The following is a 12,746-nucleotide window of genomic DNA, read 5'->3' on the forward strand; positions in this document are numbered from 1 at the left end:
CCGGCCCCGGCCCCGCCCCCGCCCCCGTGACGCGCGCGCGGCCAACAATGGGGCACCAAGCAGGGCGCACGCGCGGGGCGGGGCGGGGCGCGGTCACGTGCGCGCCGGCTGCTGGCACTCGGTTGGGTCTGGCGGGCTCGCCTGTGCGGGCCCGGCAGCAGGTAAGTGCGCGTGGCGCCTGGAAGCAGTAGAACGACCGCCCTCCCGGTGCCAGGGGCCTGTCTGTGCTCCAGGGCAACCCGCCCCACAAGACCCCTAGGGACCCGGCGGACCTTCGTACTCGGGGCCCCTCCCCCTGCCCGGTCTCCGTGGGCCCCCTTGGGAGGTCACTGGCACCCATATCCCCCAGCACGGAGTGTGCCGGAATCCGAGGATTCTCCACGTTGTCGGCGCTTCCGGGCTTGGGCTGGTTTCCACCGGCTAGAGTCCTCGGACGTGAAGACCTTCTGGGGTGCCTGGCGCCTTGTCCTGCAGGCTCCCAGCCCAGCGTGCCCAGCTCCAAAGCTAACCTGGCCCTGTGTCCCTTCCAGCAGTGGACTTACTCTGGGGCGAAGGACTCATTCGGTATCCCCATGGGATTTCTCCTGATAAATGGGCTGTGAGCAGGACGGACCCCGTGCGGTAGTCCGCCGGCGTCTGCAAGGGGACCCCGCCCAGGTCCCTGGCTGGCTGTTGAATCTCAGGACAATTGCCTGGGCCCTCCAGGCGGGACAGGGGGTCGCCCTCTTCTTTTGCCCTGCACTGGTCCCTCCGGCGTCCACTGCCAGTCGAGCGCGTTTTAGGTCTCCACTCCCCATGTGGTCCCTTAGCCACAGCTGTCCATGGCTGGTATGCCCTTCACCTCCAGTCATTTCTCAACACCTACACTCCTACACCTACACTGCCTTCCCTGGCAGGTGCCCTCTCCCCTAGTTAAAACCCTCACTCCCCTGCTTTGGGTCCCTGAGCCTGACCCTTCTTCCCCACCCTAAAATGTCTTTCCTGAGTACCAGGCCACATTCAGCCCAAGTTCCTTAGGGGTTCCAGATTTCTCTTTGTACACTGTAACACTCAGAAGTATACTAATTATTTCACAATAATTTATGGCTAGTTCCCTCCCCTGGAACTGAGCTCCAGAAGGGCAGGCACTGGATCTGAGCCAGCCCTGCTAGAGGCCTGGTAACAGTGGACGCTCAATAAATGCTTATTGAGTAAATGAAGTTTGAGATCAACTAATCTTGGGCTAAAACTGTTTCCCCTAGCTGTGAATGGTGTCCCAGCTCCAAGGTGGGGCAGGGATGAGGGAGGTTGAGTGGTGAGGGTGTTTTCTGTGGTGGGCTGAATAGTGGCTCCCAAAAGACATTGACCCCTAATCCATGCAACCTGTGGACATGTTGCCTCACGTGGCCGAGGGATTTTGCAGGTGGGATTAAGTCAAAGCCCCTGAGATGGGGACGACACTGGATTACAGGGGGGCCCAGTGTCATCACAGGGTCCTCAAGAGGGAGGCAGGAGGCTGAGTCAGAGATGGAAGAGGCTGTGACCATAGGACATGGTCCTTCTAGAAGCTGGAAAAGGCTGGAAACAGTTCTCCCTGGGGCCTCTGGAAGGACCAGCCCTGCCCTCACCTGAGTTTAGCCCTGATACCCCGTATCAGATTCCTCACCCCAGAATTGTCAAGAGAATAAACGTGTGGTTTAAAACACAAAGTTTATGATTTGTGCCAGCAGCCACAGGAGGCTCACACTGGTGAGGCGGTGTCCCAATGAGATGAGCGGCTGGGTGCAGGTGCTTCAGAAAACTCCGCCTTGGGCTGGGGGCAGCTGGGCACCTGGTCTCATGAGGGTGGCTCAGGGTCCGTGGTGAGGATGCTTCTAACCCGTTGGCTCAGAAACCCTGCTGCCCTTGCCCCTGAGGGTCTCACTCAGGGGGGACCCTCAAGCTTGGAAAGGTGGCTGGTTCCGTGTCAGGACAGGCTCTGTGGTGTGGGGGACCCTGTGGCAGGGCTGGAGCATTCCATCCTCACATGGAACCACTGAGTGCGCTGGGACCTAGGCCCATCTCATCTGAGGTCCCGAGGCCAGAGACTGGGTATAGTTAGCTGCATGGGTGCTGGAGTTGGGGAGACCCAAGCTCAGACCCAACCCCATTCCAGCTGGTGCTCCTGGGCAAGTTGCTAACCTAAGCCTCAGTTTCCCCTCTGGAAGATGGGGCCAATGCTGGGTGTGTGGGGAGGGCTGACTGTAAAGAGAATGTATGTGGAGGGGCCAGAGTGTGTGTGTCTGTGTGGGTGGGTGGAATCAGATGGACAGACTCCATGCAGTGGAGGTGAGGGGAGATGCCGATAGACCTGGGGAGCTGGACAAAGAGTGAGGGTCCTCCCAACTCTTGCACCAGACTTTAGGTTGGGAGAGAGGCTAGCAATGGCCATTTGACCTATTAGTGTTGGTCCAGAGGCTGCAGGGCAGTTCAAGTCCTTGAAGACCCACCCACGCCTGCACTGGGGGCTCCAGGTGTCTGTTGGAAACCTCCACTCCCAGCTTTACACTAAATGCTGGAACTGTCAGGCGGCCTGTGCCTTGGGGTCCTTGGGGCCACAGGGAAATCTGCCCTAACAGGGACAGGCCTGCTGTCCCCAATTCTGTCGCCACCCAGCCCAGGATAGATGGTAAACATGGGACACAGGCCCCAAAGGGCCAGGGTGAGGCTCCCATCCCAGACACAAACATTGGTCTTCAGATTGACCTAGGCTCCAACCACGCTCGCCTGAGATGGCTTTATTCAGTCGTTGCCTACAGCAGTCTCCCTGCAGCCCCTCCACCCAGACCCTCTGCTGGCAGAAGTCAGTCCTCCACCCAGGGTTTTCCCTCCCAGAGTGAAGCTCTGGCCTCGGGAGGTACCTTCCTGGGAACTGTGGTGGCCTGGCCCAGGCACCAAGGCCCATAGGGCAGCACAGGGATTGCCAGGTGTGCTCAGACAGCCTTCTTGGTTCTCAGGATTTGTGCTTCAACTTGACTTGGAAAGATGTGGTCAGTTCAATGGCTTGTGCCAGCGTCCTTCGGGGAGCGAGCTGGCAGCAACCCTTCTGAGCTCCGAAGGGCTCATGCCACCCCCACCCATCTGGATGTCTACCTGCAGCCTGATTGCCGAAAGTGTCTGGAGTCACAGGCTGCTAGTTACAACAGCTGGGACAGGGTGGCACCCCTTGCCCAAGGTACCCGGTCTGCAGGGGACAGGTGAGGTGAAAGGTTCTGACAACCTTTGTCCCCAGTGCTCCCAGGAGGCTGCTGTTCTGAGCATGGGAACTTGGAAATGCTTAGCCATACAAGGCACCTCGAGATGAGGAACCCAAAGGAGCCTGGACATCACCATCTCTGTTATACAAGGGGAAACAGGCACAGAGGTTGGCCCTGATGTGCTCCCGGTTGTGAGCAGTCCATGTCCTTCTCCGTCACAGGTGGCTGAAGCTGAGGCAGAGCCTGCCAGGCTGCTGACAGGTTTTCAAATGTGAAGGCCAGAGTTCACGTCCACGTGCAGCAACACAAAAGGTTAAGCAGGTAGGGGATGTCCAGCCTTGTTTGTACCACTGATTTATTGAAGGAAAAATGTCTGGATTGTGCCGCTTGCTTTTGGACACGCTCTGAGCATCATGGCTTCACCCGGCTGGATGGGCACAAGGGGCATTGCCCTGCACCCCCTTCCAGCAGGACCGACAGGCTGGCTCAGAGGACTGTCCCTCACATGCAGACGGAGGCAAGACTGCTGAAGAACGTTTCTCTGACCCATGGGGAACTGTGTAGGCTGCCCTGTGTGGGGAGCTGAGGGCAGTGACAGCGAGTACAGAGGCACAGCTGGCCCAGGCCCAGCTGGCCCAGCCTGGCACTTCTAGACGCTGGACCCTTCAGAGAATAGCCAATGTGGGGTGTCAGGTGGGCGGGGGCTATCCTCCAGCCATGCCCCCGAAGTGCCCCTGTTCCTGGGAGAGGGGACAGGCTTGGGAGGGGAGGGGGGCCACCTTCCTCCCCAGCCTAGTCCCTAAACTGCTAGGGCCGAGTCTGCAGGCACCCCACAAAGGGCCTCTGGAAAGACAAGGAGGGGCCATGAGTGCCCCAGTGAGGGCCAGACCACCCTGAGCTCTTTCCTCCAGGGAGACAGGAGCTCTCCCAGCACAGCCTCCACCCGGAGCGGGGCAGGTCCCAAGGACTCGGGGACCATCCCTCTCCCTGTGGTCACTGCCCAAATGCATCCTGTGGCCGGGGTCTGCCCGCTGGCTGCACGTGCTCTAGATGTGCTCCATGTCCTGATCCTGGTCGGGCTCCTCCTCCTCGTCCTCGTCCTCGTCCTCATCGGCACCTGGCTTGTCCAATGGCACCTCGCCGTCCCGTGCCAGCTCCTCCACGTGGGCCAGCATGTCAGCCATCAGTGCCTCCTCCAGCCGCTTGCGGACCTGCTGCACCAGCTCCTCCTGCTTCCTGGGGATACACGGACGCGCTGGCAGGGCATGTCCCTGTCTCCGAAGACCAGGGCACGAGTCCAGGAGGGAGGGACATGCAGACATATGTGGACTGGTCACTTTGGGGACCAAGGCTCCTCAAGCCCCGGCCTGCAGCCCACGTTGCTTTCAAGCAAGTGGCCCTGACTCAGCCTTCTGGATGGTGCATGCCACTGTGTCGGGCCCGGGGGCCCCGAGTGCTTAGACACACTTGACCTCCACTCTACTGCCTGCCCCCTCTCATTGGGCACTGCCCCAGTCAGCTCCGGTCTACCTGGCCACTCTCCCCCTCCCAGCACAGGCGGTTGCCTCTCTGCCCATCTCTTGTGGTCTAGTGTATATGAGAGCTCTTTTGCTATCACTTGAGTAGGTTGTGGCTGCTCTAGTTTCCAGTCCCTTCTTTGTGTGGGGCCCCTAGAGAGCGGGCTTCTTGTGCCCTCAGCTGTGCACTGGCGTTGTGAAGTCTTGGTGTGTTTCCCCTTCCACACGTCTGCCTGTTTCCTGTCTGGTGCCAGTTCATACCAGTGCTTTGCTAAGATGCCTCTCACGGGGAGTCCACCTACGCTGGGCACCAGCAACTCAGGCCCTGGGCCGTATCTAGCTTCACCTCTTACCCCAGTACTTCCTGTTCCTGTCACGTGCCACACTCCCTGCCACTCCCTGGAGCCCCCTCCTCTATGCCCAACCACAGCCAGTACCCATCCCCTTAGCAGGCACCGTGAAGGCCTCACACCCTCTGAGCACTTGGAGATACACCAGCCCCAAGCCAGAAGGCAGGGTGGGAGGGCAGCTACCTGATGTCTTCGTCGGTCACCATGAAAGCCTTGCAGAGGGGCTGGGCCGTGTTGAGCCACACTCCGGGGTTCTTCTCCACGGCGGCCGAGAGCTGCCCAGTGATGGGCATGGTGCTGGTGTGCAGGGCACTGGCAATGGCCGAGAGCAGGGTCTCATCTGTGCAGCCGGGACCCACACCTGCAGGGGTGCAGGAGGGGCAGTCACCACCAGGCACCGACCTTTGTCCCTCAGCCCGATTTTGTTCCCCAACCCCCCTTACAGGCAGGCAGCTGCTCTCACGACATAAAAGGACGATGCTGTGTGCTCAGGGATGCATGTTTATGGTGCAGAAGCAAAACTACACCCTGAGTCTTTTTGGGACCCCCAGGACAGACACATCCTGCTGATCCAGCCTCCACCTTGCTCCCAGCTGTGCTGTGCTGGAGCTGAGAGGCCATCTACAGGCCCAGGAATGCAGGCTGGGAAGCTGATGCTGACCAGGAACCAGACAGCTGCCCCGCTGGTCCAAGGCTGGAGGGAAAGGGTACTCCCATCCACCCTGGGGGCCCGGGTTACCTTGCAGGCCCTTGGGGAGGTCCATGGTCTTCACGAGCTCCTCAGCGATGTCAAAGGCATTCAGGCCGCTCAGCTTCTTCTCCCAGAAGAGCTGCCACCAAACAGACAGACAGACATGAGCCCACGGAATGGCCACCCACATCCTCATGCAGCTGAGCCAGGGCAGTTGGGAAGATGGCCTCTGACTCCCTGCACTGGCTGGGGCTGTTTTACTTAAAACAACCCTCACAAAACTCAGTCACTTATTTAAGGACAGCGGCCTGAGGAGGCTTGAAATGCCACAGCAGCTGTCTGTGTGGCAGGCAGGGCCAGGGAAGGGATCTGCTCCCCACGGAACTCGGTTCTGGGGTGACCACTCCTGACTGCAGCACTTGGGCTGAGGAACACAAAGACGCTAGCTCTGAAGAACGGACTGAGCTCAGGAGGAAACCGAAGGTTAAGAGCAAAGTAGGCCAACCATGGCCTGGCACAGGTGTGTGTGCGTGCATGCAGAGCGTGTGCTCACCTGCCGGGGCTGCTCCACGGCCTTCTGGGGGTCACTCTTCACCTTGTTGCTGGGGTGGTTGGTGATCTTTGTCACTGGCTGCTTGAAGATAGAAGCCGTCTGCCTGACGGGGAGGGCCGTATTCAGGTCAGGCTTGCCCTGCAGAGACATGCACGCTGGCACTCAGGTCCCCAGAGCCTGGCTCCTGTGTCCTCCAGTTACTAGCACACCCCATGGCACCCATGGACCCGGAGGCAATACTAAGTCCAGGCCCTGCCTATTTGCTCCCCTCAGTGGGGCTCTGGACAGACACCTGTCCTGTTCTCACCTTCTGCACCTCATCCTCTGTGAAGTGTGGGCTCGGGGCACCCTGGCCAGTTCTGTCCTGCTGCCGGGACAGTGACAGGGGACACAGTCCCCCTGAACATACATCCATCAGAGATGGGGGGCCACAGCATCATGGGGTGCCCTAGAGCAGTTGGGACCATGCCGGGGTTGCTTCAGGGACAGAATGACAGACGGTGTCTCATCTTCCTTACACGTTTCTGTGGTCTCCAAACCTCCCTCAGCGAGTCCTTATGACTTCAACACTGGGGCAAGTGAACTCGATTATGGAATCAGCGCTTTCCTACCCACAGTGGGTCGAAAGTGGTGACCCCTACCCCAGGGTGGCACCGGGCAGCTCACCTTGACCTGGTTGGACGAGTCGTAGCGCACCCGCTGCCGGCTCTTGTTCATCTTGCTCATCAACATCTTGCCCGTCCGGTAGTCGAAGGTGCTCAGGTCCATGGAGCCGCCCAGGTACCGTGCCAGCTGGGGCTTGCTCCGGAACTTCTTCCCGCTTGGGCTGCGGACGGAGAGGGCTCAGCAGCTACAGGATGTGCTGGGCAACCCCCCTAAATGTTGGGCCCACCGCAGACGCCGAGGCCAAGAGCAGGGATGAACATGCCCAGACCTATAGAAGGATGGGGCCCAGTTCTGGGAGCCTGGCTGACATTTCAAGATCATTCCAGAAACAGAAGTAGGCCCTGTTCTTGAGAAAAGACCCAAAGATAGCAAGTATTTGAGGAACGAGCCCTAACAGCAGTATCCTCGTAGTTACAGGTCCTCCTGGGGGGCTGGGTGGTAAAGTCTTATGTTAATATTTGGGACTAGGACCCCAAACAGCCACCTAGGCACGACCTGTCAGGAAAGTTGGAAAGCAGCCACTGTCAGGACCTGGCTGTGAAGCTCTGCATGCTGCTCAGCCCTCTAGCACACGATGCCCACCCACAGGGCCACTGCACAGTGTAGTCAACGCCTAGCCCGCAGCCATTGTGGAAACAGCCCAGCAGTTCTTCAAACTGAAATGAAATGAAAATATGCTCATGCAAAACAAACCCAAATGTTCACAGCAGCAGATTCACAACGACCACAAGGTGGACAAGCCCAAAAGTCTCACAAACACACAGCGTGGCCGATCCACACTCTGGAATATTACTCAGCTGTGAAAAGGAGGGAGGCGCTGACACTCGCCACAACGTGGATGGACCTTGAACACACGGTGCTCAGTGAGAGAAGCCAGACACACAAGGCCACACAGTGTGTGATTCCATTTATCTGAAACGTCCAAACAGGCACATCCACAGACAGGAAGTGGGTTCATGGTTGTCAGGGGCTGGGCAGGCAGTGGGAGGTGACAGCTAATGGGCATGGGGTGTCTTTTTGAAAACCTCCAGGACAAGCCCCTAATTTGAGCAAGTGCACGCCTCACCCCTCCAGCCCTACTCCAGAAGGCCCAGCACACGGCAGATGAGGGACAACAGAGGGCAGTGTGGGACTTATTCCAGCCAGAAGGAAACCCAGGGTGTGTGGCCCCTGCTGGGACCTCCTACTGGGCAAGGTGAGCACTAGAACCCGGTATGTCCCCGATATTCACACTGTGGCCTTTCTCTGGAAGCAGGCCTACCGTGGAGTGTGGCTGATCATGGGGATAGGAGCTGGCACCCAGCGTGGAACCCAGGGCCCAAGATGTGGGATAGAAACTTGGTCTCGGCCCTTCCTTCCCTCCACCTCCGCTTCTCATCTGTCGAAAGGGCTGCTTTGAGGATCACCAGGACTGGTGAGTGGGCTTCCACACCATGGCCAGAAGGAGGCTTGGACCCGCATTGTCCAGTGAGGCCCAAATATCAAGGTGCAGCAGGTTATGGCCAACCTCAGCCTGCTGCCTAGGTAAGTAGGCTGATATGCTAGGCCCCTTCTGCTTTTCCTAAGTATATTTCTACTTTTAAAATGAGATCTTCTGGAAAAGTCCTCTCTATTCTACACGTCTCAAAGAATTATTCCTTAGGTAGGGTACTCACTTCTCCCAAGTCCTCAATTTCCTGCCTGGATAGAAAATGTCAAGGGGTGAGATTGTTTTCACAAAGAAAACACCCAGCTACCCCACCCTGCCACCCTCTCCTCGTGGCACACCCTGGGAGCGAAGCAAGGCCCACATCATCAAGGTGGAGGGGTGGGTGGGCACGAGTTCCTTGGTGATAATCTGTGGGGTCACTCCATCTCTCCATGGCAGTCCTGCAAAGAACACATTCACTTCCTTCTACTCTCTGGACCAGGAAACCAAAGCCTGTGTGTTCCCAAAGGCAGGGCTAGGACCAGGGGCCAGGTCTGTCTGACTCCTTTCTGCATTAAGAGAGCCAGGAAAATCAGTGCTCCTGCCCAGTCACCTGGTTCAGCAGGGGCTCCAGGAGGCCAGGAACCCAAATTCCAGAAAACACTACAGTTTCGTATCCAATCCCCCCAGATCTCCCACCAGTGAAATGGTGACATCTGGAGAGTCACTCAGACCAGAGACCTGGGAGTGGCACCGGACCCCAAGTCCCCTCCTCTCCCATTTCAGTCCCTCGACTCTCAGTGGAACTGTGTGAAACCTGAACTCATGTCTGTCCAGCTCCAGGGTGGAGCTTTTCCCCACCTCCAGACCCCCTTGCTCGGGGCTGGGGCCTCAGACTGAGGACAAGGTGGGGTGATGATGGTTTCACCGCACTCCAGCCACCGCTGGCCTTGGTTCAGCTGGAGCTGCAGCCAGCTCTCTGCCTCCCCAGGCCTCTGCACAGGGCGTTCTTGATGCCTGGACAGCTCCACTGTTAGGGATTAGCTGTGTCATCTCCTCAGAGAAGCCCTCCCTGATCTGCCCTAGCCTCAATCAGATCCCTGCACTTCTCAGCGTATGTCACCACTTGTTAACTACAGGATTAATAAAATGAAGATGCCTCAGCATGAGGAGGTCCGGGGTCTTACTCCCTGCTGAATGGCCAGGACCCAGCAGTGCCAGACACCCAACAGGTGCCACAGAGGCATTTGTTAAATTAACAAAGAACTAGAGGCAAAGGCCTGCCTCAGCCTTTGGATCTAAAACAAAGAAGCAAACACACAAGTAAGCTTGGAACTAAATGAGGCCAATGGTTCCTAGCCTGGGGCAAATCTACTGACCCAGGAGGACAAAACTCAAGGATTTAGATTTTCTCAAGAACCAGCATGGGAGTGATGTCACAGTAGGTGGCAACGGAGAATGCACACTTGTCCCTAAAAAACAGCTGCTTGCAGTGCCATAGTGTCAATGCCTAAGTTACAGGATCCAGCCGATTACAGTACACATCTGGGGGTCCAGTTTTGCTCCCAATCATTGCCCTGCACTTTTCTAAAACCAGATCCTCAGCTTGTCCTGGGTGAGTTACCATCCTTTCCTTGCTCACTTCCCTCACTCATTCTTCCAAAACGGGACTACCAAAGGTCCACGGTAGTCCCCAGTGCTGGAGGATGGATTGGCGGTTCTAGCTCTCCTCAGCCTCACCCAGCCAATTACTGGGCCCACACCGGCCGCAAAACCCCCAGCACCCGCTGGCATTTAACACGTGGCAGGTATCCAGCTCGCTCTTTCACCAGGGACCTAAAGCAAAGGGAAGGAAGCCCTTCAAGCTGACTCAGAAGCAAAAGCATCTACTACCAGGAAAAATAAAAGGGAGGGAGAAGGCAAGCAGCAGGTGGCCCACTGTATGGGGTTGGGCTGCGAGCCTCCCACTAATTCTTCGTTCCATGGAGGGGGTTCCGGCCACTTCTCCCACGCCTAGGGCAGCCCCTCCCTCCAATTTGGGGTAAACTCTGAAAGCCCCAGACCAATGAGGTGCGTGCGGGGCTCACAGTCTCACGTTCCCACATCTCTGCGAATGGAGGGGACACGACACACGGGGATTGGTACCCTCGGAACACGCTTAAAGATGGGGAGGGGCGGCCCTTCAAAAACACGCAGCTCCGGGGCCTGGCCACCCTGGGAAAGGACAAGGAATTTACTTTCCCAGCACGTCCTCCCGGGCCACCAGAGAAAACCCTGCTCTTCAAAACCCCTAATCGCCACCCACATCGGGCTGCGCGCAGCCCCAAGAGCGCGCGACGCAGATCAGAGGGACACCCCAGCCCCCACCCCCACCTCCCAGCGGCGTCTGGCCCGCGCTGAGTGCCCCTCGGCCTGCTGGCAGGTTTGTCGCTGCCGCACAACAAAAGCCGCTACCCGACCGCCCAGAGGCAGTCCGCGTACCACGCGGCCGCGCTACGGGCGCACGCGCACTGGGCCAAAGGGCCCCGCCGCTTACGCACGCGTACTGGGCCGAGGGGGGGAGGGCCGCCGCGCGAGGGCACGCACGCTCCCTGGCAAAGCCGCCCGCCGCGCGACTGTACGCACGCACGCACGCACGCATGACGCACGCGCGGGGCCCAGGTCGCAGCCCGGGTCGGGGTGCCCAGGCGGCCGCAGAGGCCGCTGGGAGGCGCCCGTTGGGGCCCTGCCCGGCTGGCACGTTCATTCACCTATAGTAAAAGACATCCCTGTGGCCGGCCGACAGCCCCGACCTTCTGGGCACTTCTTCCCTCTCCCAGCCCTGCGGGAGCGCCGGGCACTCCCACCTCTTCCGCTCCATCGCGCCCGGCTCCTCGGCCCGCCGCCGCCGCCCGGACCCCCGGTCTCCGCCGCCGCCTCAGCTGCCTCCGCCGCCGCCGCCGCTACTTGCCGTGGCTGTTCCGGCCCGCAGGCCCCCTCCCTCCACCCCCAGCCGGGAGCGCGCCGGCTTTGCCGCCCTCTCAGCCCCCTCCCCGCGCTCGCCAGCCCCCGCTCGGGGGGCCCGCTCCGCCCACCCGCCCGCGCGCGGGGTCGCGTGCTGCGCATGCGCCGCGCAAGTCCCGGCCCCCCCGGCAGCGGCGCCAATCAGCATGTGGGCAGGGGCGGGGCCTGCATCGGCACGCGGCTTTCGCAACCCGCGCTTGCACACCGGGTACCGCGAGCGGCCTACGTCCACTGCACGCCGCTTGCCTATTTCCACGTCCCTGCCTGGCTTCCGGGCCTTTGTCTTGCAGCCCCCCTGGTCTCCCAGTGTCCAGTCTCTTTCACTGGTGGCCATTGTCGGTGACCACCCCGAGCCCTACCCAACGCTTTTCTGATGCCTCAGAATCCGGGAATACGCCCCCGCTCTCCTCACCTCCACTTTGGTTCATTTACCATCTGTCGTCTGGGGGTTCAAGACCTTCCAATGGAACCTCTCTCTCGTACCCCCTTGTTCCCTCCCTCCAAAACCTTCCCCTCTTTAGCCAGAGGATCCAGGTGGCATTCCCCCTTTAGTCCCTCCCCTGGCTGCAATGCTCCCTCACGGCAGAGCCTGGCCGGCCCAGGGCAGAAGCTTAAGATTGCTGAATGAGTGGGCAGAGCTGTGGCCGGTGTCAGGGGCAGGCTGGACTCCCTGACAGCACTCTCTGGGTGAGTGAGGAGGATGCAGGTGGGAAGTCCACAGACTTCCACCTAGGAGGCAGAGGGGTGGTCTGCACATCTGGTTCTCCCCCACAGGTGTCTTCCCAGCCCAAACGGTAATTCTTGTTCAGGTTGGAGGCAGGCCCTGGGCGGGAAACCCAAGACCACAGCAGGCAGGTATCACTTGTTTATTTTAAAGTCTTCCGGTGAGTGCAACTTCTCATGATTCCGTATGCCCTTTACCTTCCTGGGTTCCCCAAGGGGCAGCTGACAGACAGCTACTGCCTCTGGTGAGAAGGCTGCTCCCTCACAGACTGAAGGGCTAAGTGGCCAGGCGGGCACCTTGAACGGAAGGTCAGCAGGTACAAAGCTGGTTTGATGCCTTAGATTCCTGTCTGCAGAGTTAAGGCCCGAACCCAGGACTCTGGGATCCTGGGCTTCCATGGAGGGCACTGCTCTTAACTGCTAGGTGTGTTTTCCAGTATGTACGACTTATTTTAAAATTTGTAATTACAAAGATAAACATGTTCATTATAATCAGCGAAACCATGTGAAGACATAAAGGAATGTGTTAATCTCCCGCGTCCTGCTTTCAATGGGTATATACAGAAATGGAATTCCAGAAGTGAAATGGCTCAGTCACGTGGTAATTCTACCTTTAATTC

At 58.8% G+C, this 12,746-nt stretch overlaps 1 protein-coding gene across 4 annotated transcripts; it reads right to left on the bottom strand.

Annotated features, from left to right (window-relative positions):
• Positions 1–2,736: 2,736 nt before the first annotated feature.
• MBD3 (methyl-CpG binding domain protein 3) lies at positions 2,737–11,422 on the bottom strand. 4 transcript variants are annotated; one of them, XM_019657279.1, is made up of 7 exons: positions 11,247–11,415; positions 7,524–7,648; positions 6,993–7,152; positions 6,327–6,464; positions 5,822–5,912; positions 5,266–5,443; positions 2,737–4,451 (listed from the first exon to the last, which is right to left on the bottom strand). In XM_019657279.1, the coding sequence occupies exons 2-7, from the start codon at positions 7,541–7,543 to the stop codon at positions 4,262–4,264; spliced, it is 777 nt and encodes a 258-aa protein (XP_019512824.1). In that variant the 5' UTR covers positions 7,544–7,648; positions 11,247–11,415; the 3' UTR covers positions 2,737–4,261. The 4 variants fall into 4 exon arrangements, with proteins under 4 accessions (XP_019512824.1, XP_019512823.1, XP_019512825.1 ...); XM_019657281.1 differs by having other exon boundaries at positions 4,309–4,486; positions 11,247–11,422; XM_019657278.1 differs by lacking the exon at positions 7,524–7,648 and having other exon boundaries at positions 11,151–11,419.
• Between the last annotated feature and the right edge of the window lie 1,324 nt (positions 11,423–12,746).

The sequence above is a fragment of the Hipposideros armiger genome, unplaced genomic scaffold (assembly GCF_001890085.2).
Source record: "Hipposideros armiger isolate ML-2016 unplaced genomic scaffold, ASM189008v1 scaffold_275, whole genome shotgun sequence".
NCBI lineage: Eukaryota > Metazoa > Chordata > Mammalia > Chiroptera > Hipposideridae > Hipposideros > Hipposideros armiger.